Below are 25,304 nucleotides of genomic sequence, written 5' to 3'. Positions count from 1 at the left end.
GAGCTGACACCTTGGGCTAAAGAACGAAGCAGGGAAAAGCCTGTGCTACCTGTATGTCCTCCTCGCTGGGTGCCTTGTACTCCTCGCACCACTGGTAGTCTCTCTTGTACGAGCTCCTGTACATGCCCAGGGACACAGGTGGCTGAAATGACAGGAGGCAAACACAGAGTTTCTAGGACTTGGGGGAAGCCTTCAAAAGGGGTGATATGAACCCAAAATGCTCCCTTACAGCTCAGTAGAGTACAAGCTGCTCTTCTCGGCACAATCCCTGCCCCTAGGCCACAAGGGGCAACCCTTTGCTCAGTCAGACTCTGAGCAGGGTGGCCAGGAAGGTCTTGTGCTCTTTTGGCAGTGGTCTCTGGGGCTCTTCTTGTCCCAGGAGGTCCCTTGCAACAAACACCTTCCCTCTGCCTTTCTCAAGCCTCCTCTGAGTGCTCAGATACCCCCAGGCAGAGCACTAATATAAAGCTGCCAAAATACTTTGATCAGCTGCTGAGGTCCAGTGTCACTCAGGTTAAATCAGCCTGTGCTTCTGTTTTCTGTTTCAGCAATATTTCCCATGTGCTTATCACCTGTTTGAAGTTAAGTGCTGGCTAATGTCAATACTCATTCTGCAAAGTGATTGGAGAAGTTCTGAGGAAAATTCTGCCAAGGGATATGAAGCCAGCAACACCTGCCCTAACACCAAAAATCACTGGAGTGCAAGCTTCTGGAGACAGGGAGAGGGTTTTAGGGAAAAAAAGCATTATGTGTGTGTCTTTTCCCCCAGCATCCACCATGGGCACTGCTGGAGCCAGGAGATGGGGTGAGATGAGCCTTCAGGCTGACCCAGGGCTGTGGCACGGGTCTGCACTCCCATGTCCGTGTGATGAAACAGAACCAATGACTGCACCAGCACACAGCACCTCAGGGAGGGCTCCTCCTGCCTTGCCAACAGTGTCATTCATTATAGGGAAGAATATATTTTATATCCTCATCCCCTTTTCATCCCTCTTTCATGACGCTTCACTCTTTTCACCCCCTGGGCTTCCCAGACCAGTGGTTGCCTTTGGCCAGGACCCAGAACCTCGTCATCACCAGTTCCTATTATCTTCCCTGCCTGGCAGACCCTGCAAACCCTTAACTCAAACACTGGTGAGAATGAAGACCCGTGTGTACTTCACCTTTGAGATCACTGTTTCCTTCGCTGCATCTGCCATGGTGAACCAGGAACCTGGACCAGAAAAGTAATTCAGTTAACAACCAGCAAACCAGACACTGCCCCAAAGGATAACAGGTCTAGAGACATGGAGTTGGGTACTGGCAGGAGCAAGGGGGTTCAGCTGGGTTTGTAAGACCCCTGTGCACTCCAAATTGGCAGGTGGAGTATGATGGACTTCATCCAACTTCAGCATTGCAAAATATACCTGTCCAGCCCAGCAACTAGCATGTACAGAGCTGGACACCTCAAGGGAAACAGCCTGGTGGGACCCAGCAGGGACCTCAGCACCCACAGGCCCAGACCCAGCCAGGGTGTGAACACAGGTGTCCCCTCCTGTGATAGCGTGCACATGTGATGGGTTCCACCAGCATCTCCATGGCCACAGTGTTTCCAGGGGCAAGGGAAAACTCTGCCCTTTTGTGAGACACCTGCACTCCAGAACCTTGGAGGTGGGGGGGTGAGATGGGACTGATGGTGTGTGTTGAGAGCTTCTTGGAGGACAAGCAACCACACAGTCAAAGCTGGGGAGCAGCTAGCTACCCATTCCTTCAATTGCAGCCAGCCATGCTGGCGACACAGGGCCAGGAGAGGGACAAAGCCTGCCCTTTGTGAGCTCTTGAAGCACCCCCAGCTTCTGCTAAAGACAGGAGCAAAAGAGCTGGGGAGGAAAGGACCTACTCTGTGGGTGTGTTGAGCAGGAGAGAACAGCATCCTTACTGTACTGCATGGAAGGGTGGGAACCATCACAGAAGTAAGGCAGGCAGGGATCTCCCCTCGGTCTTGGAAGACAGCCAAGCACACCTGAACTGTCTCATCCAAAAGCTGCAATTCTCTTCCTCTGCTGACCTGCAACATAAGACAGCTGGGGATGCTCACATTTAGGCTTCTGTCCCACGAACAGATAGGAACACCAGACCAGATCCACAAAGCAGTATCTACTCTTTTAAATATGTCAAGCATTAACCAATTTTGGATCCATCTCATCCAAGACTGATCTCACCTCATTTTGGATGTCCACAAAGAGGACATTTCCCTCTGAGCTGATCCTTCCTGGCTTCCTGGCTCGTTCAGCCCAATCCATGTGAGCAGCTGGGGGTGAAACAAACTGCTCCCTCAGAATGCCTGGGTTTGGTGAGCTGAACCTCATCCAAGAGTGCAAGTTCTGTAGCTACACATGAGCCTGCCTGTCAGGTCAGGAAAGAGATTCCCTGGCACTACAGTAATGCAAACAGTAGTAAATGCTGGTGATGAAAGAGGAGTCAGAAAGATGACATCTTGGCTCCAGGATCCTGCACAGAGAGCTGGTCACAGACCTGTGTTCACAGGCACCCTAGGAATGTGCTGAGTTTCCAGAGTTATTTCCCTTTTCACACTGTTAGGGACCAGCGTGTGACTGGAGCCCCAGGATGGCAACACTCTGGCAAGGGTCTTGTGCTGCTACCAGCTCCACACTGGAGGCAGGCAGAAGGAGAAGCCCTTCATCCCCACGGCATTTTATGCAAATGAATAGTAGGATAAATGATGCAATAAGGAAAGAAATGATTTCCAGAAATGTGAAACTCTCATGTTCTCCTGTGCTTATATTAAAGGGATTACACTCCGTTTCCTTCTTAATACAGCTAATGCTCTATGGGAAGCCCTCGGGCCAGGGATTAAAGCACTTATTCAATTAATTAGGAACAAACTTCTGCCTTAAAGTCAAACACACCAGTGTCAGTAAGCCCTTGAAAGTGTCTTCCTTCCAGGGCAGGGAAAATAGATCCTATTTCTGATGTAAATGAAACCAAGTTTGCACTCTAGAATTATCAGGGAAAATATAAATTAAGAAGATTCACTTTTAAAATATCATAATTCTGTAAAACAATGCAGTAAGGGAGGGACAGTCCCATCACCCTGAACTCATCTGAACCCCCTTCAGTTACAAAAAGGGCAGAATCAGGTCCTACAAGACTAAGATAAATGAGAATCAGTTTTAGGATGTAACACTGGTAACTAGTTCCAAGCTGCAGGCAGAGCAGAGTTAGGATATATTTGAAGTCAGGAGTGAAATCCTGGCCCTGCTAAACTCAAAAAGCAAAATGCTTATTCAGTAGGATCTGAATTTCACCTAAGGTGCCTGATTCATTACTAGATAGGAGACAACTTCCAAAACCTGGCTCCACATCCTAATCTTCCTTGATGATGGCTTGATGCTTCCATCTTCTCGCAGGCACAGCTCACATGAAATTAAAAGGCATTTTGCCAGGACAGTTCATGCAGGAGCAGCCCACTATTGCTCTTCATCTTCCCATTTCTTTTTCCCAAATATCAAATGACAGGGCTGATAATTACCAAATAATCCCAATTAGAAGTGGGTAGGAACCGAACATCCAGCTCTCATCTTCCTCTACCTCTAGAGAGAATTTATCTGCTTCCTCATTGCTAATTGAAGAAAACTGGAGAAAAAATAAACCAGGCATATGCCTTTTTATTACAGTGTTTTTCTACATATGGACTTTTTTTAAACTTCCTTCACAGACATCTGTGAGCTGCAGTGCCATTATCTCTCCCGTGATATCGATTCCCTGCCATGGTCCCAGATTTCTCTTGACCACCCAGTCCAGGGAAACTCAGCAGAAGGATGCTCCTGCATGTCAGATCCCTCTCCTGGCACCCCCACAGACAGTGCTCAGCAAGCACTGCACAGGAAAAGCCACTTTCTGTGGTTTTTTTTTTCCAAAGCTTCCCTGCCCTAGGAGTAGCTCAGCGAAGAGGGCTCAGTGCACCCTGGATGGCTGCACATCTCTAAGAGAGAAGTTAATGCTGAAGACCAACACTGGGCTATAAACACCTGCAGGAGAAAATTGCTCTTAAATAATTGGCTTCTTTTCACAATACTCCAGGGAGGTGATGGCTGACATTCCCAGGGTCAGAAGACTAAAGCATATACCTGAACGAAGGTGCCTCTGTTTCTCAAGGCAATGATTGCTTCAAACATCCCGAGAGGCTTTCAGAGGGTGCTGGTGCTTTTGACCTCTCCATGCTACATGCATGGATAACAAGGGAATTACAACAAGCCAGCCAGGACCAGATTGTCAAAGGTAGACAATTACATGTTTTAGCAGCACCATGGGAGAATTCTCCAATGGGCCCAAATGAGTTCAAGGCCTTTAAAATCAGATGGGAAGAGTTTAAATCAAAGACCTTAACTGTTAAATAAACCAATGAGATTTGTATACCTGATCTGTGCAGCTCCTTCCTGACATCCTGCTGGGTGATTCCTTGTGCTTAGCAGTACTTATGTACCTCAGGAAAGTCTATATCATAGCTTCAGTAAGACTGAAGTACCATATAGGATGTGACACAGAGGCTAATTTCACCTCAGTTTGGCCCTAACTTCCCGTATTTCTGTCTTTTTGCTCTGGTGAAATGGCAACTGTGGTATCTAAGCCTGTATTGCTCTTGTGCAGGGCTCTGCACTGGCTGCCAGCAGGGTTCAGGAGAACCACCTCAGCTATTTACAGTTCAATGCAAGAAAACGTGGCCAAGGAGGACAGAGCTCCCTCTCAGCCCAGCTCTTGACAAGTGCTCTCTGGGCTAGGAAGAAGATTCATTGCCCTCGTGAGGATGTTGAAAGAGGGAAGTGATTGGTAAGCAGGACCCCTATCGTGTGAAAGAGGCAGCGAGTAATCTGTGAATCTCCATTCAGGCTATCACCAAGAGGAGACAAAGCCCAAAGGGCGACTCTTCTTCAGGGGATGAGTGTTGACAGCCCATTCTGTCAGCATGAGGTCAGTCATCCATTTGGGCCTAAAAACATTAACTTTCATGGCAGTGTAGCAGGCCAGCCTGGGAAGGTTTCCCATGGAGTTATTTCATGCTTCTCTCCAGTTTTCTTGATAAACTGGTGGCAGCATTTATGGCATCTTGGGAGCAGAAATAAGCAGTGTCCTTCAGCCTTAATCTGAGGCACCTGTAGCTCTCTCTAAGTCATCTAAATAACTTCCAGGATTGAGCCCTCAAAGTCAAACTCCCTGTTGCACAGACACTCCTCTCCACAGAAGACAAGTGCAGCTGCTGAACTCAACGATGCTGTCCCAAATCTTTGGGCAGTTCTGTAGCCTGCTTAAAACTATCAGTTATTTGCCCACAGTTCCCCCCAAAAAAGCATCCATCAGCAGAGGATGGCTGAAATCTCATCACTGTCTCTTCAATGTGTCCTGTGATACAAATCAATGCATATTTATGCACCTGGGTAAGGCAAATATATATATGTATTGTTGGAGAACCTAAATCTGTTCACTAATGGTGCTGTTTAAATAGCCCTTTAACCACATCACTTTTGTCCTCGTTAAGTTAAGTTGCTGGAGGTGAAAAAGCCCTTCCAAAATGGTTTTCACTCACTCACTCAGTCCAAAGTAAACATGCCTCTGGGACCATTATGTGTATCAGATATCCAAGGCTTTGTTAAGAGCTTGCCTGGTAGGTAAACTCTGCTCCTCTTTCCCCTTGCAAGAAGAAGGTTAAAATTAGAGATAGGCTTAGATGAGGAGGGCAGAACAGCACCTTGAGCTATGGATAAATAAGAATAACAGAAGAAATTCCGAGCAGCACACACAAGTGACCCAGGTCTTGGGAGGCTCTTGGTCTAACATAACTCTGGTTACAATATCACATTGGTGTATTTATGCATGTCACTTGCAATCACATTCATCACAGATCTCATGGTGGCCAAGAACTTGATGTTTTCACCAGTAGTTCATGGAGCCACCACATAGAGCTGGGAGCCCCAAATAACATGCATGAGCCTTTGCTAGCAATATCTATAGGGTAAATGTACATGTATAAGCACATCATGGAAAATCCTCAAGCCATATGCTCACATGTCTGGAGGAGCTCAGAACTTCCTTTGATTCTCACCTCACAATACAATCACATCTACTTCCTAAAGGCAAGTTTGGCAGGATAACAACCACTCTAAAACAGCTCATCTAGACCTGATCCACAACTGACTACAGTGAAGAGGAGCCTCGACTGCACCAAGGTCTGGACTAGATATGGAGCTGGGAGATTTTCCCTCTGCAGCCATTAGCTGTTCAGCTGATCTAAACTTGCTGGGGAGAATAAAGCAGCCACCTGCTTCCAGTGACAGGAAAAGTAAAGTGAGATCAAAAGTGAGCAGGAGGAGAGAATGCAAGCAATGTGAAAGGTGGTTGCATGTCATTTCAGAAGTCACCTTTTGGCTTTGATCTGTGCTTAGGAAGCGGGCACCTCCTGGATCAGATGGTCATTCAAGAAGTGTGCCACCAAAGTCATCCCACCTTGAAGTCTCAAGTGTTTGCTTTCCCTGGGGATCTTCCTCCTACTTCCGCCACCAAGTAAATCATCTGCCCTGAGATTTCCTTCAGAAAAGCCAACTAATACAGGCTAGAGAGCAGGGACCAGGACTCGTGTCCTCCTCTAATGCCAGGATCATTCACTGGGATGAAGGTGAGACTGCTCTTTTACAACTGTATTATACACACACAGGTAAGTCCTCTGAAGATCAGGGGAGAGTTATTATAAAAGCTGTTATGCAAACAAAAAAAGAGAAACTCTGGCCCTGAAGAGCTCGGCCTAAACACATGAGTCAGATAAAGGACTTTGACTTGCAGGATTTTCAGACAAAGCACTCGGGGACAAAGCAAGCTACAGATCACTCAGAAAATCTGTGGCAAAGCTGTGGATAAATCCCACTTTGCTGAACCCTCACATCTCCTCTTAACAGCTCCTTGGAGTGCTGCCTGGTTTTTGCTGACAAAGCATTAGTTTTAGAGTCACACTTTGGGGAAATTAAATATTGTGCATTTTGAATGTGGCAAGTGCATGTAGCTGCCTTCTAAAAGCAGAGATTTACAGAAGGCAGGAATGCAGAAATTTACCAACCCAGCGCATGCAAGAATATAAAACTTTTGCATTTAGACTGTTGATACCTTCGGTGAGTGTTAACAAGAGGCAAAATCATGGGGAAGAGAGAGCCTGGTCTCAGGTTACCCCACAAATTGGTTAAGGCTGCAGAGAGGATTAGAGTCTCAGAGCCAGCCTAAGTACTGAGGTGTCATTACGGCAAAATCAAAGGTAACCGTGGGGCTTGGCAGGAAACTGTCAACAGCTACGGGAAAGAGCCAGCCCGGGAAGGAGCTCCATGTCAGGATGAAATTCAGTCACCTTTATTTTCATTTCAGGTGAGGGGTCAAGCAGAAAAGCTATCCCCAGCGGCCTTTATTTACAGTTTTCAAGGGAGAGGCTGAAGAAGCATTTAGAGGAAGAAGGATGAACCCGCTCCTCCCTGACTCGGGGAGACCAGCCTGATGACAGACAGAAGATGCTGTAATGGCACCAGTGCTGGGAAGACACCTTTTATGAATGAAACTGCAGCAGTCCTAAGGAGGTTGTTAACAAAACCCCCAGGGGCTTGAGCGGGGCCAGGACTTCACCTGTAAGATTTGCAGGGAGACCAAGGAAAAGATTGTCCCATCAGGACACTTGCTTTCTGCAGTGTAGGAGCTCACTCCCAGCAGTGAGGACAACAGCAATAGCTAGAAAATCACAATACGTTCATTTTTTTTCTCCTAGACAGGTTGCCAGTTTGCTAGAAAAACCTTGCAAGGTTTTTGTATTGCTCTGGATCTCCTGCTGATGAATGAATATGAAAGTTATAAATGGGTTTGTGTTGTCAAGTCAGAGTATCTACATCCATGCTGGAAAAAATACCAGGGACTGTTCTTTGGCCCTGAGCTCACATCCACAGTGCCCAGCCAGCATTCCCCATGGCAGACAAGGTCTCATGGAAAATGTCCTCTGAGAAGTTTATAGCCTCTGAGCCATGCCTGGGCATGGGAGAGTACTATTAACCCCAAAACATGCCTGGACCATGCAAAAAATTTCACAGCAGGGACTCCTGCAGGTCACTGGCCAGGCCCACAACCTGGTCCTGTTTAATGCAGCAGTGGAAATACAGTCTGTGTGTACATACTTGGCAACCAGTATTTTTCTATGTTGCTATCATGTAAACAGTAGATGACTTGCAAGGGAGTTTTAAGACCTTGCAGCTTCAAGCTGACCAGCATGGGGAGGCAGAGGGTGATGGCACCTCACCAGGACACAGCAAGGCACAGCTCTGGCTCCTCCAGGAACCACAGGCTGCAGCAATGCTAGGAGCCAAGTGCCTCCTGCCTTGCTCAGAAATCCCCATCCAGAGCCAGAAACAGAAAACAAAAGGTGAAATTTCTCCTTTTCTACTCAGACATGGGAAACCTTCCTTCACCCTCCCTCCTCTTTAAAGACCTAAACCCTCTCAGCAGCCAGTTTTGCAAGGGTTAACCAGCATGAAATGAATGTGGAGAGACAGTCCGGGACCATAATCACTTATTATTTTCAGGTAATATGCTTTATCTCTGACTAATCTCCTCATCTGGAGAAACACTCACTGCAGACAAGAGTCACCAAGGTTATCTCTGATGATGGGGCTCTACGGACTGCTGGCTGCGAGGGACCGAGGAGAGGCCAAGGAGAGGACTTCAATTATGGCCTGAACTATGCTCTGGTAGCTGAAAGGCCATTGTTTAATCTACTAGAAATCATCTATTTTAGCAGATAAAGGGATTACTTGGGTTTTCTTTTCCCCAAGAACAGCATGTTATTCCAACTACTAATGGAACATTCGGTATTTAATTAAAGAAAAAGCACAGGGAGAAGCAACACAGGCATCAACATCACTTCTGGGGAAATTCAAACTGATTGTCACCCTTTGATGCTGCTCAATCACCTCTATCTCACTGACCCTTCCTACAGCCCAGATTAAATCATCTGGTTCTCTCCATTCTGCACATTTGATGATTTTTTTTTTTTTTTTAGGGATCCCACCCAAAACTTGGGGGCTGCACAATGTGAATTCACCGCTCTGCAGAAACCTCCTGACTTGTCAAGAGCCAGATTACTCATCAAGAGGAAAGTGTGGAAATTTGGGTTGGATTTTGCCTTTTCTTCTGCAGATTTGTTGCTGGTTGCTGTCTGGCAGGGCTCTGTCTGCCTGGCCCATTAGAGTGATCTGGTGGTGTAGGTCCAAGGTTTGGAAACTAAAAGTCTCTTTGTTGCTCAAGTATAAGCTTGAAACTGCTCCATCTATAAATCTCCTGTTTCCCCTTTTTCCCTCTTGGTTTCCTTGTACCTGCAATCTCCATTTTCAGACAGGTTTGCCCTTTACTTTTTATCCTGCAGACCGATGACTGAAGAGGACAGTTACAAGTCATTCTCAGGAGCTCCACTGTGTTCAGCAAATACAGACTCATTTCTTATGTTGTCCATCCCTTCAGGTCCACTGGCTGCAGACCCAAAGGATCTGTGAAGAAAGATGAGGAAGCAGCAGCTTACAAAGGTAGATGTAAATTCAGTATGTAGGGGTCCACAGCTCTGCTGAGAAAATCGTAAAGAAAAAAAAAAAAAAAATCAAAATGAACACAAATCATTTATTTTCTCCTACCATCAGCTTCTTATTCCTCTTCTCTGTACCAATACATTCAATTTCTTTGCACATGGAGCAAGGACAGGGACCTACTAAGTAATCTGATCTTTGCTTCCATGATTCGTCTGTGCTTTTTCATGACTGCTTCAGAGTAACTACACCCATGTGTGCCAGCTACAGCCTCCTTCAGATCTCTGGAGAGGGATCTGTTGCTTTCCTGTGTGGTGACATTTCTCAGATAAATGGGGCAGTCCATCTTGTCCACCCTGCTGCTACCTGCCTGTGTAGTTCTCATTTGTCCTCCCTTTCCTCCTTGGACTTGGCACATCCCACGAACTGTCATCACCACTGAAGATGTGATCATCCTCAGGCTCTTGGTCTCCTTGTCTGACTTTGCTCAAAGTCTTTGGTGACTGTAACGCCATCCTTCACTTTCTACAGGCAGCTCCAGAAGCTGCTGTGAATTATCAAGTCACCCTGTCTTCTACCAGTCATTGTGTTGAACCAGTTGTTCAGCTTGCTCTTGACCAGGACTGCTGACCTCACCTCTTCATAATGTTTTTCAGCAGCTTCTTAGACATATCATATAGCCCCAGGACACTCCACACACCTATTGCAACACACTGGGTCAAATGACTTTTTGAAATTGTGCAACTGAAGTTCTTGATATCTCTGAACTTGTCAGTGACCAGCCTCTTGCATTGGTTTTCCTGTACTGTCCCTCTTGCCTTGTGGAAAATGAATCTACCTTCTGAGTTGTCCAGCAAGGAACACAGCAAGGAATTTGCTTAGGTATCAGGAAATGCACAGAACCTGGAAGGTCATCACCGTAGGGATTTGCTCACTAGTATTCACTTTTCCTTGTTTAGGGGATCTTTTCTTTCCTGATAACATACGATTGACTGGCTGGGTCGATGACCCATATGACAGCCCCATGGATCCATTCTCAGCCCCTCAGATTCTTCAGTCTCCTGACCCTTCTTTGCTGCCTCTGCCAGCAAGATTCTTCTTGTCATCCTGCTCCTGAAGCGTTATAATCTCCCAAGCACTGAGAATCTCTTCATCTCTTGATCAGTTGTCTGTGAAGACTCTGGTAATATTTCACCCATCTTTAGTCTGTCCTTTTCTGTCCTCAACCTTGGTGTTGTGGAGATTACACTTGTTCTTCTTCCTTAGCATCTATTATAAAAGGCCACCTTGATTTGGACTTTCACAAGAATGTTTTAGTGCTGCTTTGCTTTATAAACCAAATCTCCTTGACTATCCTTGCTATTTGACTTTTGCCCAGCTCTGAGTGTGCTTGCTCAGGCTGTTTTTTCACCCATGCACCCTTCCTTGGCACTGACCAGGTGGAGAAGGTCTTCCAACAGACAGGCTCAGTGGCTGCCTGCTTTCTTTCTCATCATCCATGTCAAGTGAATGTTGTTGAGACAGATGATGAGGTTATGACTGCAGAAGACCACAGCTCCAGGGGATACCCAGTGTTTGCTCTTCCTCTGCTTGCTATTTTTGGTCTTCCTAAATGCCAGTAGGAGCTTTTCAGCTCTGCTGCCTGTTTTGTTTGCACTTGCACCTCCTTTTGCATATGTAGACTCTGTAGAGCCCCATGAAGCCTGCAGGCACTTGCCATTTTTCCTACTGGTTAGCATTGTTTTTGCCAATATTTGGCATGTGCCAATCTGTCATGAACATCAATCACTGGGCACATGAATAGCTCACTCTCGAGGTAGGGCTTAGGCATGCCTTGACTGGCAGCAGATTCACCTGAAATTCTTCAAAGAAATCAAGGAAATTCTTCCTGAGTACCTGTCACAGGAACCCATCTGTCTGGAAGTGCTATAGAAACTGCTCCACAGCCCTGAACTGAAAGGGCTGATTTCTGAAAGGTGACAAACCTGGAGCTGACCAGGGTTTTCTTTTGACTACTGTGGTTCTGCCTCATTGCCTCAAGACAAGGTTTTCCCATATGGCACCATTATCTTGTCTGCCCACCTGCTTTTCAAAATGCACACAAGACTATGCTGGTACATCTCAAATTCGTTCATGAGGAGTGAGATTTTACCCAAAGTGACCTCAGATGCCTGTTTCTGCTGGCCAAAGCTTCCATTAGCAGCAATCCTTTTGCTGGGCCACTTCTTCTCATCAGACACTGACCTAGCTAGAGATATCAGACAGCATCTACATGGCCAAGAAGAGAGAACAGATCTCAAAACATTTCTTGCCCATAGCCTCGATGGCAGACATGGCCCTGTGGTCCCAGCACATGTTCCTCTGCATCTTCTGAGCACTGTGAGTGGATTTTTGGCTTAGGTGAGAACAAGGTGCTCAGCCGTTCTCATAAGAGCCACACTTCCAAGAGAGAGCAATTTTTATTCAGGCATCACAGTAGTATCTAGATCACCAAAATCACCTGCCTGGCTGGGCAATAAAACCTGGACAGAAACATCACTGAGCTTGTCTGGACTGGGCAAAAATTAAGCACACTGCAAAGAGAGCAAACAAACTGAGGAAAACTTGGAGGCTGGAGATGGAGTGCAGTGTTCAAGGTTGGACTGCTGGTGGAAAGTGGGAACATGGGAGATGATTGTAGAAAGCCCACACAAATGCAGAAGGACTCAGGCTAAGGTTTCACTTAGTTGCTGCCTTCTCTCAAGTATGTATCAGAAAAAATGTCCCACTTTGATTTTAAAATTGGTGGAGAATCCACCATAAATCCTGGTAAGTTGTTCTAATAATTGATGCACAACAGTAAAAATTGATACCTTGGACTTAATCCAGTTGCACACAATGGTGTTTAGAGCTGTCTGAGGTTCCTTAGGATATCTGAGGTGTCTGCAGTGCCTGACATACTTGAAACAGAGACCATTGGAGACTGCAAAACACCTCAAATAGCCCCAGATACCCCTGTGTGGGAAGCTGAACTGAACTCCTTCTATCTGTCCTCCTTCAGTTCCTGATTCCTGTTCCAAATTTGTTCTTTATCCTCATGCTTCTGCTCTGGCATACATCTCTATAGGTTGCAAACAAGTCACTCATCCTATTCCTGTATGTAATTATAGTTCCTTGAGAAGCTTCAAGGCTTAGCTCCATGTTGTGTGCAGGAGTCTCTTCTCAGGAACACAGTTCCCACCAGTTTTATTTGCTGTCCTAGGCTCTTGTGTTTGAACAGCACATAACTTCATCCCTGTTATCTTACCCTGCTACTTATGATTCTCCAGATGCAAACACAGTTTTATGCACTACCACTATGAAATTATTGTAACTCATAGAATCATCAAGATTGGAAAACACCCTTAAGATTATTCTGTCTTTCTGTGCCTCATTCACTCCAATATCACAATAAGGAACAAATGATTATTCACAGGAACCATAACAACTTTTTTTAAAAAAATAATAATACAATCATAGAATCATCACAGGGGTTGGAAAGGACCTCTGAAGATCAAAGCCAACCCCCCTGCTGCAGCAGAAAGACCTGGGGCAGATCACACAGGAAAGCATCCAGACGGGTCTTGAAAGTCTCCAGAGAAGGAGATAATTATTAATTTCCAAAATGGATTCCATCACCCCATCAAGCTCAGATTTTTTTCCCTAAATGTGTCCTTTTACTTCTCCATATTGAAATACACCCTACCCATTTGCTCCCAGTTGCCATCCAGAGATCAAGGCAGCTCTGTGCCAGTGAACTGTCCTCTTCATTATTTCACACTCCATAGCCCCAGTTTCAGACTCCTACACATTTGGTCTACAATGATTCTTTATTTCCCCTGCAAATCAATGGTAAAAACAAAATAATGAACCAGTTTCCACAGGAGACTCAAGGATTCATTTTTCCCAGTGACATTTGGAGATCTCTTCCCAGCCAGTTGGCTCCACTTAATTTGCACCATGTTGATTTTATACCTTTTTTTAAAAAATCCTCCTCCAAGATGGTACCAACCAACCACTTTCAGAAATCAGTTCCATCAAGAGTTGCTCACTGTTACTGGAGAACAGCAAGTTGATTTGACAAGGCCTATTTTCTATATACACACACTCATCTGCATCAATTTTATTGCCTTCCTTTAATAATTCATTGATCAGGTGATGTGCCCACTATTTCTTGCCTTTAACAGTGACAGTCTTAGCATTACCCAAATCTTTTGCCCAATTCCTGTAAATAATGAGCCAATATCAGCTTTCTTAGTGCTCTCAAATCTTTCTGGTGTCCCAAAATGAAAAGCCAGCATTAATGGCCAACATGGTATGTTCCTGGTTCCAAGAGTTCTGAAAGTGTGAATGACTGGGATTGGCTGATGATTAAAAAATTAATTAATGCAGTTGCTGTTTAACATATCCCTAGTTATTAATGGAACTCAAACTGCTCTTTCACCAGCCCCTCATACTAATACCCTATCTGATTTTCTCCCACAGACAAACTTGGAGAAGAAAGGTCAGTTTAATACTCCCCTGTTCTCTGGTGGTAGTGGCCATGGCAGCTCCTACCTGTATCTCCTAATAGTTTTGATTATTTTTACCTCAGCAGACCATACATTTATCTCTATGTTTTCCTATTCCCACTACTCATTCCAGGGCAGAGGTGGCCTATTTAGATGAAGTAAGACCAAAAGATGAATTAAGACCAAAAGATACTGGTCTTTCCCTTGCTATGTAGGAGTGATCACTATAGGGCAACCAGCCCAGAGCACCAGGCTCCATTTCAAGTATCCCATTGCCCATCAAAAACACATATAAAGCACAAAGATGTCACTTTATTTCAGTTCAGGTCAGCTTTCAGCTTTAAGGAGGAGGAATGAAGCTCCCTATTTAACATTTTTTCCCAGAAAAGACACTATCTGATAGTACCAAGTTAGTCACATCTCATTGTCAGGTGGATTTTTTTGTTGCTGCAAAAATTAGAACACAGAAGGATTAAATCTGTGGGATCACAGTGGGGATTTCTAAATGCTTTTTATGAATCTTAAGCCCGAGGAGAGGCAGAAGGAATGCAGAGCCCTAAGAGCTTCTGTAAACATGCTTCCAAACACCTGGAGCGTGTGCTTAATCCATCTGCAAACAGTTGGCTTCCTTCTGCCTTCCACCAAGCTCCTCTTCCTTAAAAAATCCCAAAGTCAGGCTTCATGCCCAGTTTTGGTAAAGTCACTTCTGACACACAGAGTTACTGAAGGCAGGCTCCAACTCCTGCTCCCCCCAAAACTCTTGAGTTTCCCACTTGTGACCGTCTCACTCCCAAGGTGTCTATTTAATCCCACTTTTATTAGGAGCACAGCTCCGGGTAGTTTACTGAGGTTACAAACAATGAAGCTTTTATCAAACCTTTGGCTAATCAGTCACTAACAAGCTCCCCTTCAGTAAAGGGCTAGGCAGGCCCCCAGGCTGCAACTAACCTGGGGGGGTAAAAAAAGGGAAAAAAAAGAACTGGGGAGAGGGTGTTCCCCTTGATCTGGATCAGTGCCCCAGTCCCCAGCCACAGAAACACTTGTGAGAGTGAGCACAGCAGCCAGAAAAAGCAGCCAGGAGTGGACACAGAGCAGAACTGCCTCTTTCAGCAATGAAGTTCTCTCACAACAGCCTAAAGTGCTGGAGTAAATAGGCTTGTGATATACAATTATTTATTCCTTGCTTTTTGACAGAGTCCAGCAGCTCCGTCGTGCTCAACACTATGTAAACACAAACAGGAAAATATCTGCTGTTCCAAAGCCTATGATCTTTTATGGAGATCTTGAAGGAGAAACAAAACCAATCCAAGCCTGTTGTCAGTGGCCTGAAAAATTACGGAATGAGGAGACCTCCCCAAGAAATGTTGTAGGGTCTGAAAAATCCAGATAGATTTTAAAACCTCTGATCTTATCATAAGGTAAGTTGGCAAAATTTGATTGCCAGAACTTCTGTCCAATAGATGACTACATACAGGGAAGGAGGAATATACATTATTCTCCTTAGGTAAGGGATAAAAATTACTTCAACCTGTACACACGTACACAGAACTGCCTTCTCAGATTCATGACAGTAAAGATCTATTGCACACCACCAGATATTCTCTCTCTGCTACCCATTTACAGGACAAATCAGAGGGTGAGTGAAAAAATAGACTTTATTAGAGCATATTGTTAAGTGTAAAGTACCCAGTCTAAGAAGGAACAGGCTCAGCTGTAAACAAGGCAGTGGTACAACAGCTTAAATCTAATTCGAGTTGTTCTTAGTCAATCCCTTGATACTCTTGAGAGTGGAGCCAAGGTCCTGGACCACTGGGAGAAAAAAGATAATTCTCCTGTCTTGTCAGAGGATGAAGAATTAATTCCCCATTTCACTGATGGCTCTGGAGAAAGATAAATTTTGCACATGAAGAATTCTTTCATATGTGGGCCATCGAGTCACTGCCTTGCCTCTTGACAGCCCTAGGGAGAAAGGGAGACTTATATTGCAAATGCAGCCAAACCAAACCTGTGGTTCCTGCTTCACTGCAGCAATTCGGAGCCATTGAAGAGATCCTGGTCTCTCTCCTGGTGAAGTCAATAGCAGCCAATATGGGTTATGATGTCCCGATCCTCCAACACATTCCCTGTGCCTAGACCTCAGCATCCTCAGGCAATGGAGAGAGATCCAGATGGGTGCAGGTATCAGTTCCTGCTGTGAGGCTGGGTGCTCAGGTCTGAAGCATTTTCAGGTTTCCGTGTTCAGCTGGAGACACCTGAGGTGCACAACAGGAAAGTGAAGCCTGTACCTACATGTTCAGAGGAGCAGGCCCTGGGAGGCAAAGACAGTGTCTTCCCAGCAGGGAGAACAGCACTCCCTGCGTGCACAGGGACAAGCAGAGCACCAAGGGGAATGGTGTGGCCAGCACCAGGCAGTGACAGGGAGCACCTCGCTCTTCTGCTGCACTTTTCCTTGGGAAGCCCTGGAACACTTTCCAGGGCAGCGGGCTGGAGAAGTGAGCCCATAACACAGCTGGCTGGGGATAGAGCTCAGCCACAGCTCCCAGCTGCCATGGGCTGCTCTGCCTGGCAGAACTCGCTGCCACACTCCTAGTGCCAATGCTAACACATGTCCCAGCCACTCGGGAATAAGGCAGGAATTCCACAGTGTTGCTCAAGCCCAACCCTGGATCTCCCCGCACTGATGGACAGCAGCCTCAGACTCTTACCTTGAAACCGATTTCACCCTAGCATTTTGGCACCTCCCTTGCCAGCTTCTCAGTGTGTTTCTGCACCATAAACGTCCCCCAGACCTCTCTGGAAACAAGGAGCATTGGGAAAGGAGAGGGGCAGGGTGCTGGATCTCCCCGTGCTGCTCCCCTCCTGCCCTGGCACGAGGGAACAGCAACAGGTTTGTACTGAGCACCGAGGGTGTTTTGAGGCTACACTCCGTGCTACTTGCAGGATAACTGCATTAGGAAAATTAGACATTTTTACAGCCATCAAACCATCAAAGCTTTATTCTCTCCACTCTTCAAATGAAGTGTTGGTTTCCATATCCGTTCCATCCCAGCTATGTAATAACCCCTCTAAAGCTATTTTTGTTTCACCTTCCTTCCTATTTGGTAAAGCAAGCTGGAGCTTTCTGAGGACATACATAATTATTGCAGCTATTTCAGCATGATTTTCTCACCCGTTTCCTTTGTTGGAAGGAGAGAAATCAACCAAACTCGAAAGCAGCACACCGTGCCTCTGAGGGAAACTGCCTTGCCGGGCTGTTCCTCTAGATGGCTCTGCCTTTGCCCAAATGCACCGATTTCCTGAAGGAAAAATCGCAATTTACAGCGATCCGGCGATACCACTGATTGCTCCTCTCCCTCCTGCGAAGATCACGGGGGTTTTGAGCAAACGGATAAAGACAGATTTGTCGTAATTTTAGAGAATAACATTTTCGGCTTAGCTCTTCAAACGCGGAGGGAAGTTGCTCTTTAAACCCTACCTGCTTCTTGTCCTTTTGATGCCCTTTCTAGCTGCGACTTGCACATAAACTCCTCGTTTTAGGTGCCTGTTGTTCGCTCAGATTTCAAATCAGTATTTTCCAGTGCTAACCTTCTCCAGAGAGACGAGAGGTTACTATAAATAAGAAAGGCAAGGAAGCTCGGAAGGGAAAAGGCACCTTGCAGAACATAATGTCAAATTTTCTTCTGCTCGCCTGGCTGTCTGAATACACAGGGTGAGCTCCTTTTCCAAAAGCTGAAAAATAAAATCAGCAACAGCGACAGAAACAAAATAACAACAGGGGAAAAAAACAAACACACCAAACAAAACCAAACCAAAACAAAAACCTTAAAAGAAGAAAACAACAACAAACCAACAAAAAGGCAAAAAAAAAGGCAAAAAACCCAAACAACAAACAAACAACAAAAACAAAATGAAACAAGCAAACAAACAAACAAACAAAAACCACAAAAAATCCAAACAAATTTTAAAAAAAACAAAATGCCAAAAAGCCTCCAAAAAGCCCAAACACCTGCCCTTACGATTAAGGCAGAAAATTCGAAATCATAATTCTTTATCACACTCTCTTTTAAATGATTCTCTGTAACCAAACTGTCTGTCCACTTGTTTTAAAACGAAATACACTGGTGAAAATCCTCCAGTTATTACATCCCTGCTTAGATCACGCGAGGGATGAAAATTTGGGATTGGAGGTAGCCCGGGAAAGCTGCCCCGATCCAGCTTCATTGATTTACACGTGGATTTTAAACTATTTTATCGATGCCATAAAATGCAAAGACTTTTCCCAAACGCTTCTACCTCCCCCCAAAACCTTGATGTCAAATGAAGACACCCGGCGCTTGCTACCCTGAGAAGAGCACCTTGTATCTGTACCTGCAAAGGGGATTTGGGGGCATTTTTCCCTGGAGACAACTCAATAACAATCCCATTTAAGTCCCGGGGATTTACATCTTCTAAGCGACCGCCAAAGACTCTCTCAACTCTCCCGCACCATTGACTGTATTTTTCTTGTTCTACCTCTGGGTCCGATCATGTGCTTTGCTCCGGACAAGAAGGATTTGCCGGAGCCGGTTCCCGTGTAAACCCCGGGGTGTCGGGATCGTTTGTGAATACCGAGAGCTTTTTTTTTTCTCTCTTGCAAAAGGATGGGCTTTCCCTCAAAGCTCGCCCCGAAGCACGAAGGAGAAAATCAACTTTCAGTCATGAAATCGCGCCCGGCGACCGCCAGCCCTTTCCTCCCGCAGTACGAGCGAACACGCTGATGATGTTGTTTAATTTCGGGCAATTCCTTATCCAAAGCTAATTAAAGTGAGATCTCAGCCGTGGCTGTTGTGAGACGGGCGGCAAAATTACACATAAATAAAGAGAGTTTAAGCGTATTTCAGCCTTCGCGCTCCGTCGGGGCAACCGCAACGATGCTAATCTCCCCCAGACCTCAATTTCGGGGCGGGTTTCGGGGCCGAAGGGATCTGGGACGATCGCATCCGTGGGAAACGGGGCTCGGATCCCTTTGAGCGGAGAAAACCCTGGGGATGAGGGCAGCCGGGTCGGGGGTGGGGGGGGGGAAGAGCCGGGCAACGCGGAGAGACCCCCGGGAGGGGAGGGGAGCGGGAAGGGGGGTGAAAAACGGGGGGGGGGGAGGGGGGGCAGGACCGGGGATGCTGCCCCCGCGCTGCCGGCAGCCAAATCCCTGGCGCCTCCCCCAGCTCCCCCCACCGGTCCCTCCCCCATCGCCGGTTTTGGGGCCCGGCCTTGCCCCCCTCCGCCTCCCTCCCCGCCGCGGAGCCGCGCTACTGGCTGCTCCCCGCCCAGCCCCGGGCTCACGGCAGCGCCTATAAGGGCGCCGAGCTGCAGCCCCCCGGGATTTTTTGGTCTGGGGCTGTCGGGGCTGCGGCGGGGGGGAGGGGGGGTTTCTGTCCACGGAAGAGGACGGGAGCGCGGCGGGGCGGGGGGGGAAGAGAGCCGGTCGCCTTGCATGGCCAGGGATTATGAGCGCCGGTGAGTTGCAGCAGGCGCAGCCCAGACCTTCGGCGCCGGCGGCCGCCCCCGCGCCCCCGCAGCCCCGCAGCGCCCAGGAAGCCCCCGACATGGCGGTGTACTGCAGCGAGAACTTCAGCGTCTACCCCCAGCCCAGCCTCCACCCGCCCGGCGCCGCCGCCGCCGCCGCCGCCGCTGCCGCAGCCGCTGCGGCCGCCGCCGCTTCCTCGGGGCAGCGGGCGGGCGGGTACGCGCTGGGGGATTACGGGGCCCCCGCCAACGCCGGTTACCTGTGGGGCATGAACAGCCCCGCGCCCTACCTGCAGGGCCCGCCCGGCTCCGCCGCCGCCGCCGCCGCCGCCGCTCCCTTCCTGCCGCCGGGCTCGTACGGCTGCTCGCGGGGCGGGCAGCTGGTGGGCTCCCCGTCGGCCCCCGGGTCGCCGTCGGCGGGAGGCGCGGAGCTGAGCTGGCTGAGCCTGGCCAGCCAGGAGGAGCTGCTGAAGCTGGTGAGGCCGCCTTACTCCTACTCGGCGCTGATCGCCATGGCCATCCAGAGCGCTCCGGAGAGGAAGCTCACCCTCAGCCACATCTACCAGTACGTGGCCGAGAACTTCCCCTTCTACAAGCGCAGCAAGGCAGGATGGCAGAACAGCATCCGCCACAACCTCAGCCTCAACGACTGCTTCCGCAAGGTGCCCCGCGACGAGGACGACCCTGGTGAGGCCGCCGCGCCGGGCGGGAGGGTGGGCTGGGGTTGGGGGGCGCGGCGGGCGCACCCCGCAGCCCGTGAGCAGAACGGGAGGCTGCGGTGCCCTTGGCCGAAGGTTTATTGGTCCCCTCTAGCCGGGGCCTTGTGAGGAGTCCGGGCTCCGTTGCCCCCCTCGGGGACAGCGCTGTGAGCAGTGCCGAGCTGCCCTGTCCCGTCAAGCCGGGTTGCTGGGAGAAGCCCGGTCTTCCGTGTCCCCTCGGGGCCAATGAAATGAGACCGGGCTCCCTTGTCACCTCGAGGCTGTCGTTGTGGGGACATCGGGCTCCCGTGTCCCGTTCGGCTCCTTGTCCCCTCGGGGCTGGTGACATGAGGAGACCGGGCTCCCTTGGTCCCTCGAGGCGGGCTCCGTGCACAGAGCAGCCTCCCTTTACCCCGCTCGGGCCCCCGGCGCTGCTCCCCGCGGGAAGTTTGGGCGAGGGGCGGGTGGCCGCAGCCCTCACCCCCTCTGCGAGCTGTGCGGGGCTGTGCGGGGCTGGGAGTGCCGGTTGTGCAAGGCTCGGCTCCTTGGGCCGTGACTCACAGCTCCCCTCCCTGCCCGCCGCTCGCCGGCCCGGCCCCGGGGCGCAGCGGGGGCCCGGAGGGGGCGAAGGCGCCGGGACGGTGCCGGTCCAGCCTGGCAAGGAGGGGACGTGCCGGGCTCTGGGGCCTCCTCTGTGGGGACGTCCTGGGGTCAGCGCTCCCGTCAAGCCCGGCCATGGCCGAGAGACAGGTGGGGACGGCTCATGTCACCACAGCCCCGCAACACTTTTAAGTCGTAGGGCAGCTTGTCTGCTGCCCCGGCAGCTCAGCGCTGCTGGCCTGCTGCACCCCCGCCGTGCCTGGATGCACCAGCTTTTCTGAGAAGAGCCGTGGCATGGATGCCACCTTGTCGCCCTCAGCAGAGGTGGCCCCAAGTGCCCCTGCTGGCTGTGAGGCGGCCAGAACAAGGGGAGCCCTGCTTCACCTTCCCTTCAGCCGGGTAGAGGTGCAGATCCTCTAGGGAAGCTTGTGCTCTGTGATGGGGAGATTCTCCACCTCCATAGTGGCCTTAAGGTTCACATGGGCATCAGAGGGGTAGAGGAGCCAGGTTTTGTGTCCTTGTACTGGACAACGGAGGTGAAACCTGGTGTAGGAGAGGTGTGGGTGCTGTGCTGATCACACAAGACGTGCATGTCACTTGTCTGTCTCCGGTTAGGCTCGCTGTCACGGAAGTTAACTTTCTCTCTTCCTTCTCCTGTTGTCCATCAGGGAAGGGAAACTACTGGACCTTAGATCCCAACTGTGAGAAGATGTTTGACAACGGGAACTTCCGTCGCAAACGCAAGCGGCGCTCGGAGCCCAACGCCCCCGCCACCGCGTCTGCAGCCTCCTCCCTGGGGGGCCTGAAGGCCGAGGAAGAGCGACCCATCCCAGCCACAGGCAAACCGTGTGGAAACAGCCCACCCCCAGAGCTGGACCCCTCGCCTTCTGCCAGAGACCATCCAAAAAGCTCCTCTCCCTCCGGGATCATTTCATCCACCCCTAGCTGCCTCAGCACCTTCTTCAGCGGCATGAGCTCCCTGAGCGGTGGGGGCAGCCGGCTGACGGGGGGTCTCAGCAGTGACCTGCATCACAGGAACTTCTCTGCTGGACAGCTGAGCAGTGGCACTTTCACCCCTTCCAGCAGCTCTTCTCAGGAGGTGCCTTCGCCAGACCAGCTGCAGCGGGTGGCGGGACCTTCCCCTGCCTACTACAGCTCCTTCCATCCCAGCAGCAGCAGCCAGGGAGCCCAGTACAACCACTACTACAACTTCACTGTTAACAGCCTCATCTACACCCGGGATGGAACAGAGGTGTAGGATGCTGGGGCAGTTGGCTGGCGAGCGCTGCAAAAGGTGCAGGAGTTGCAGGTGTACTTGGCAGCACGGAGGACCATACGCTTTTGCAAACAGCATTTCAATGTGGACGCTTCCCAGGATTTCTTCCAGGAAGACAGATCTCACCTTTCAAAATAAGAACGCCCCGTAAACACCAGCAGAAGGCAGATGCAGTGTCCTTTCACTTACCCTGGAAAACACTAGGCAGTTTAGGTGGCTTGCCATCTAAACCCTGCAGATGAAAGAGAACTGAATGAAACGTTTTCAGTGGTTTCTAATCCTGAATGTAGAATAAGAAGTTTAAAACCTATAACCGTAAAGCGGTATCAGCAAGAGCCAAGTGTAGACATCCAGTGAGACTTAGAAGAGAGCAGGAAAAAAAAATAAAAAATGAAGAGATTTCTTATGAAGTGCCTTGTACAATGTATTAAAAACCTCTTCTGCCAGCAATTGCCTCTGTGAGCCCTTCCTTTCTGCCCTGCTCCTGCAATATGCGATGCACGGGAGAGAGCGTTTGGGGAAAAACCCACCCAAAACCTCCTCAAAACCCATGGAGGTTCGCTCTGGGCTTCCCGTGTATGGCATATTGTACAGCCAGGGCTGTGTTTTGTAAAACAAATCTTTTTTTTTTTTTTTTTTCCCCTGAGCTTAGTACCAAAGATAACTGTAGCCATGCAGCTTTAGCACGAGAATAAACACTGGGGTATTTTTATACATATTTGTACGTAATGTAACTCTTCTGTACATACGTTTCTATGTGGTTTTATATTTGTAAATTATGCTCTGGAGCTGTACTTATTTATAACGTGTTTTAAACTTTGTTAAAGTTTGTTTTACTTTGTTTCCCCTCCTTTTTTTTTTTTTTTTTTTCTTGTTTTGTCGGTTTATTTGTTTTGAATTTTTCGTTGGTTTTGTTTTTTGTTCCTTAGTGTATTAATGAACCTTTTCAGGCTGAACAGCGGTTGGGAATAAAACGTTAACAATTGTTAGATTTTTGGGTTTTGCCTGGTTGTTCCTCGTTGTGCTTGAGGTATTTTAAAACTCTGGGGGAGACAGGTCTTGCTTTCACCTGGTTTGGGATAGAAGATGCAAAGGTTTATATGAACAGTTTCCATCTGTGCAGTCAGACAGGAAAAAACTGCTCTGGGCCCAAAGGAGACGTGTCTCAAAGTGATTTGCCAGCCTCTTGAAGTCTCCCTGTGCAGAGTGGGAATTTGGGGCTTTTTTGTTTGTTTTTTTTGGTCAGCGGTCTGAATTACAGCTGTCCTTTTTTTCAGCCTGGTTTAGTAAAAAAATAAAATAAAATAAAAGCTTGCAAAAGTAAAAGCAGCAGGGCTGGTTCCAGCGTGGTGCTAGCTAGCAGGAGGTACCAAGCCTGAGCTTTTGAGTGTTGGCTCAACCCGGTTTTGCAGATCAGTTTTTTGATGGCACCTGCTTAAAATGGCAGGTGAGTTGCAAAGCTTGACCAGTCAACTGGTGGGCCTGGCTTAGTCCTCTGCTGAGAGTCCTTCCTGATTCTTCCTGCTGGGAAAAGGGTCTCCATCCTAGGGCATTATGCAAAACTATCTGCTCCCAATTCTTGCTGTTTGCCTAAGTTTGTTGGGTGCTGGTGGGGCCATAGAGTGTAAAAATAAATGTCTTCATGAGGAACGTATCATCGATAATGAAGTTAAGCATAAAAATGCAGCTATTTAACACACCTGCATCTGCAGTGATGTAAGGCCATCCCTGCAGGCTATTGAGAAAAAAAAAACAAGGTTTTGGCAGTGTGATGCAGCACCTCTTCACTGGCTACCTGCAAAACATCTAGTGATGCAAGACAAACCACTGGCCTGATCCAAACCATGATGAAGCTGTGATGAAATGTCAGATGACTTCCATGTGCTTGGGATCGGGACCAAGTACTTTCCCCAGCACTGTCCAACCATTTGTGCAATGGCTGAGACCAGTGGGTGGGTGGCAACTCCTGCCTCATCCCCCTCTCGGTCACTCCTTCCCAGCACAGATGCCATCTTCCTGGCTTTAGGGGTAATTCCTCCAAGTCTTGACTTTTTTTTATTATTATTATTTCATCTCAGGTGGTGCAGGAGTAGTGATAATGGGAAGGAAAGTGCAGACTGCCAGTAGCACAAAGCCAAGGTGGTCAGTCTTGTCCTGCTCGGGTTCAGTCACACCAGGTGTGGAGTAGCTTTGTTTGGATTTTGGACTCCTGGGTTTGATCTAATAGCAGTGGAGGGCTTCCCAACACCTTTAGAAGGTTAAGAGCCAGTCCTTAAGTAAGCCAGGAACTGCTCACTCATGTATCTCAGTGACCACTGCACCTCTTCTCTGCTCCACCTGCCTGTGGTCAGACCTCAGCAAGGAGTGGGCCAGCGTGGGACACTTGCACATGTCCAGCTCATGTTCTTCCACCACCCAGAAGATTTGTTTCAGGATTTACCTTTTGCCACTTCCATCAGCTAGGTGTTTCTGCAGACAATACCCATAAGCATTTGCTCCTGAAGATCCCAAATCAGTGGCAAATGCGTGTTGCTGTGTGGTCTGCCCCTGGCAGTGTGTCCTCAGCAAATGTCCCATGGTTCAACAGACCTCGTGCCACATCTGTTGGGTGGTGGCATAGCCAGAACTCCTCAGAGCAGAGCCAAGGGGATGGTGGTGGGCTCTAGGGAGGATTTGGCAGGTCTTAACTGTCCCCAGTGCAACTTCCCTGCCACTAGCACCAAATCCTGCTCCCTCCAGGGAAAGTGAGCCCTTAGCTGGAACCAGGGGCTGTGGCCCCTCCTGGGGACACAACACTCCAAAGACTGGAGTGCTCATGATAAATCAACCTGCCCAAGGGACACTTAAGAGTAGATTTCAGCAAATAGACACCCTGTCTGCAGAGAGGAGTCAAGTGAATGAGCTAATGGCAGCCTTTTAGGTCTCCTTTTGTCATTAAAAGAAACTTCTTTTAGCAAATCTGGGGAAGAGGGAGGGCAAGAGGATTGGGTTTAATGAAAGGCACTTAAAAGCAGCAGGGCTTTTGTCATGGGATTTGGGGATTTACTGTGATGCCCCCATTGAAGGAGGGAGAAGACAAAGGCAATTAGCCTGGTGGTCCCACCCT

General features: G+C 48.4%; 1 protein-coding gene across 1 annotated transcript; it reads left to right on the top strand.

The window, feature by feature from the left end:
• The first annotated feature begins 19,605 nt into the window (after window positions 1–19,605).
• FOXI3 (forkhead box I3) lies at window positions 19,606–22,180 on the top strand. The gene is made up of 2 exons (XM_051619549.1): window positions 19,606–20,311; window positions 21,591–22,180. The coding sequence occupies exons 1-2, from the start codon at window positions 19,606–19,608 to the stop codon at window positions 22,178–22,180; spliced, it is 1,296 nt and encodes a 431-aa protein (XP_051475509.1).
• Window positions 22,181–25,304: the final 3,124 nt, after the last annotated feature.

Source organism: Apus apus, chromosome 4, assembly GCF_020740795.1.
Source record: "Apus apus isolate bApuApu2 chromosome 4, bApuApu2.pri.cur, whole genome shotgun sequence".
NCBI lineage: Eukaryota > Metazoa > Chordata > Aves > Apodiformes > Apodidae > Apus > Apus apus.
Note: the sequence above shows the minus strand (reverse complement) of the source record. Positions and strands in the feature narration are given on the sequence as shown.

Coding starts and splice junctions, on each gene's coding strand:
- FOXI3 (XM_051619549.1), top strand. CDS start 19,606: ATGAGCGCCGGTGAGTTGCAGCAGGCGCAGCCCAGACCTTCGGCGCCG. Junction 20,312..21,590: donor CCGCGACGAGGACGACCCTG/GTGAGGCCGCCG, acceptor GTTGTCCATCAG/GGAAGGGAAACTACTGGACC.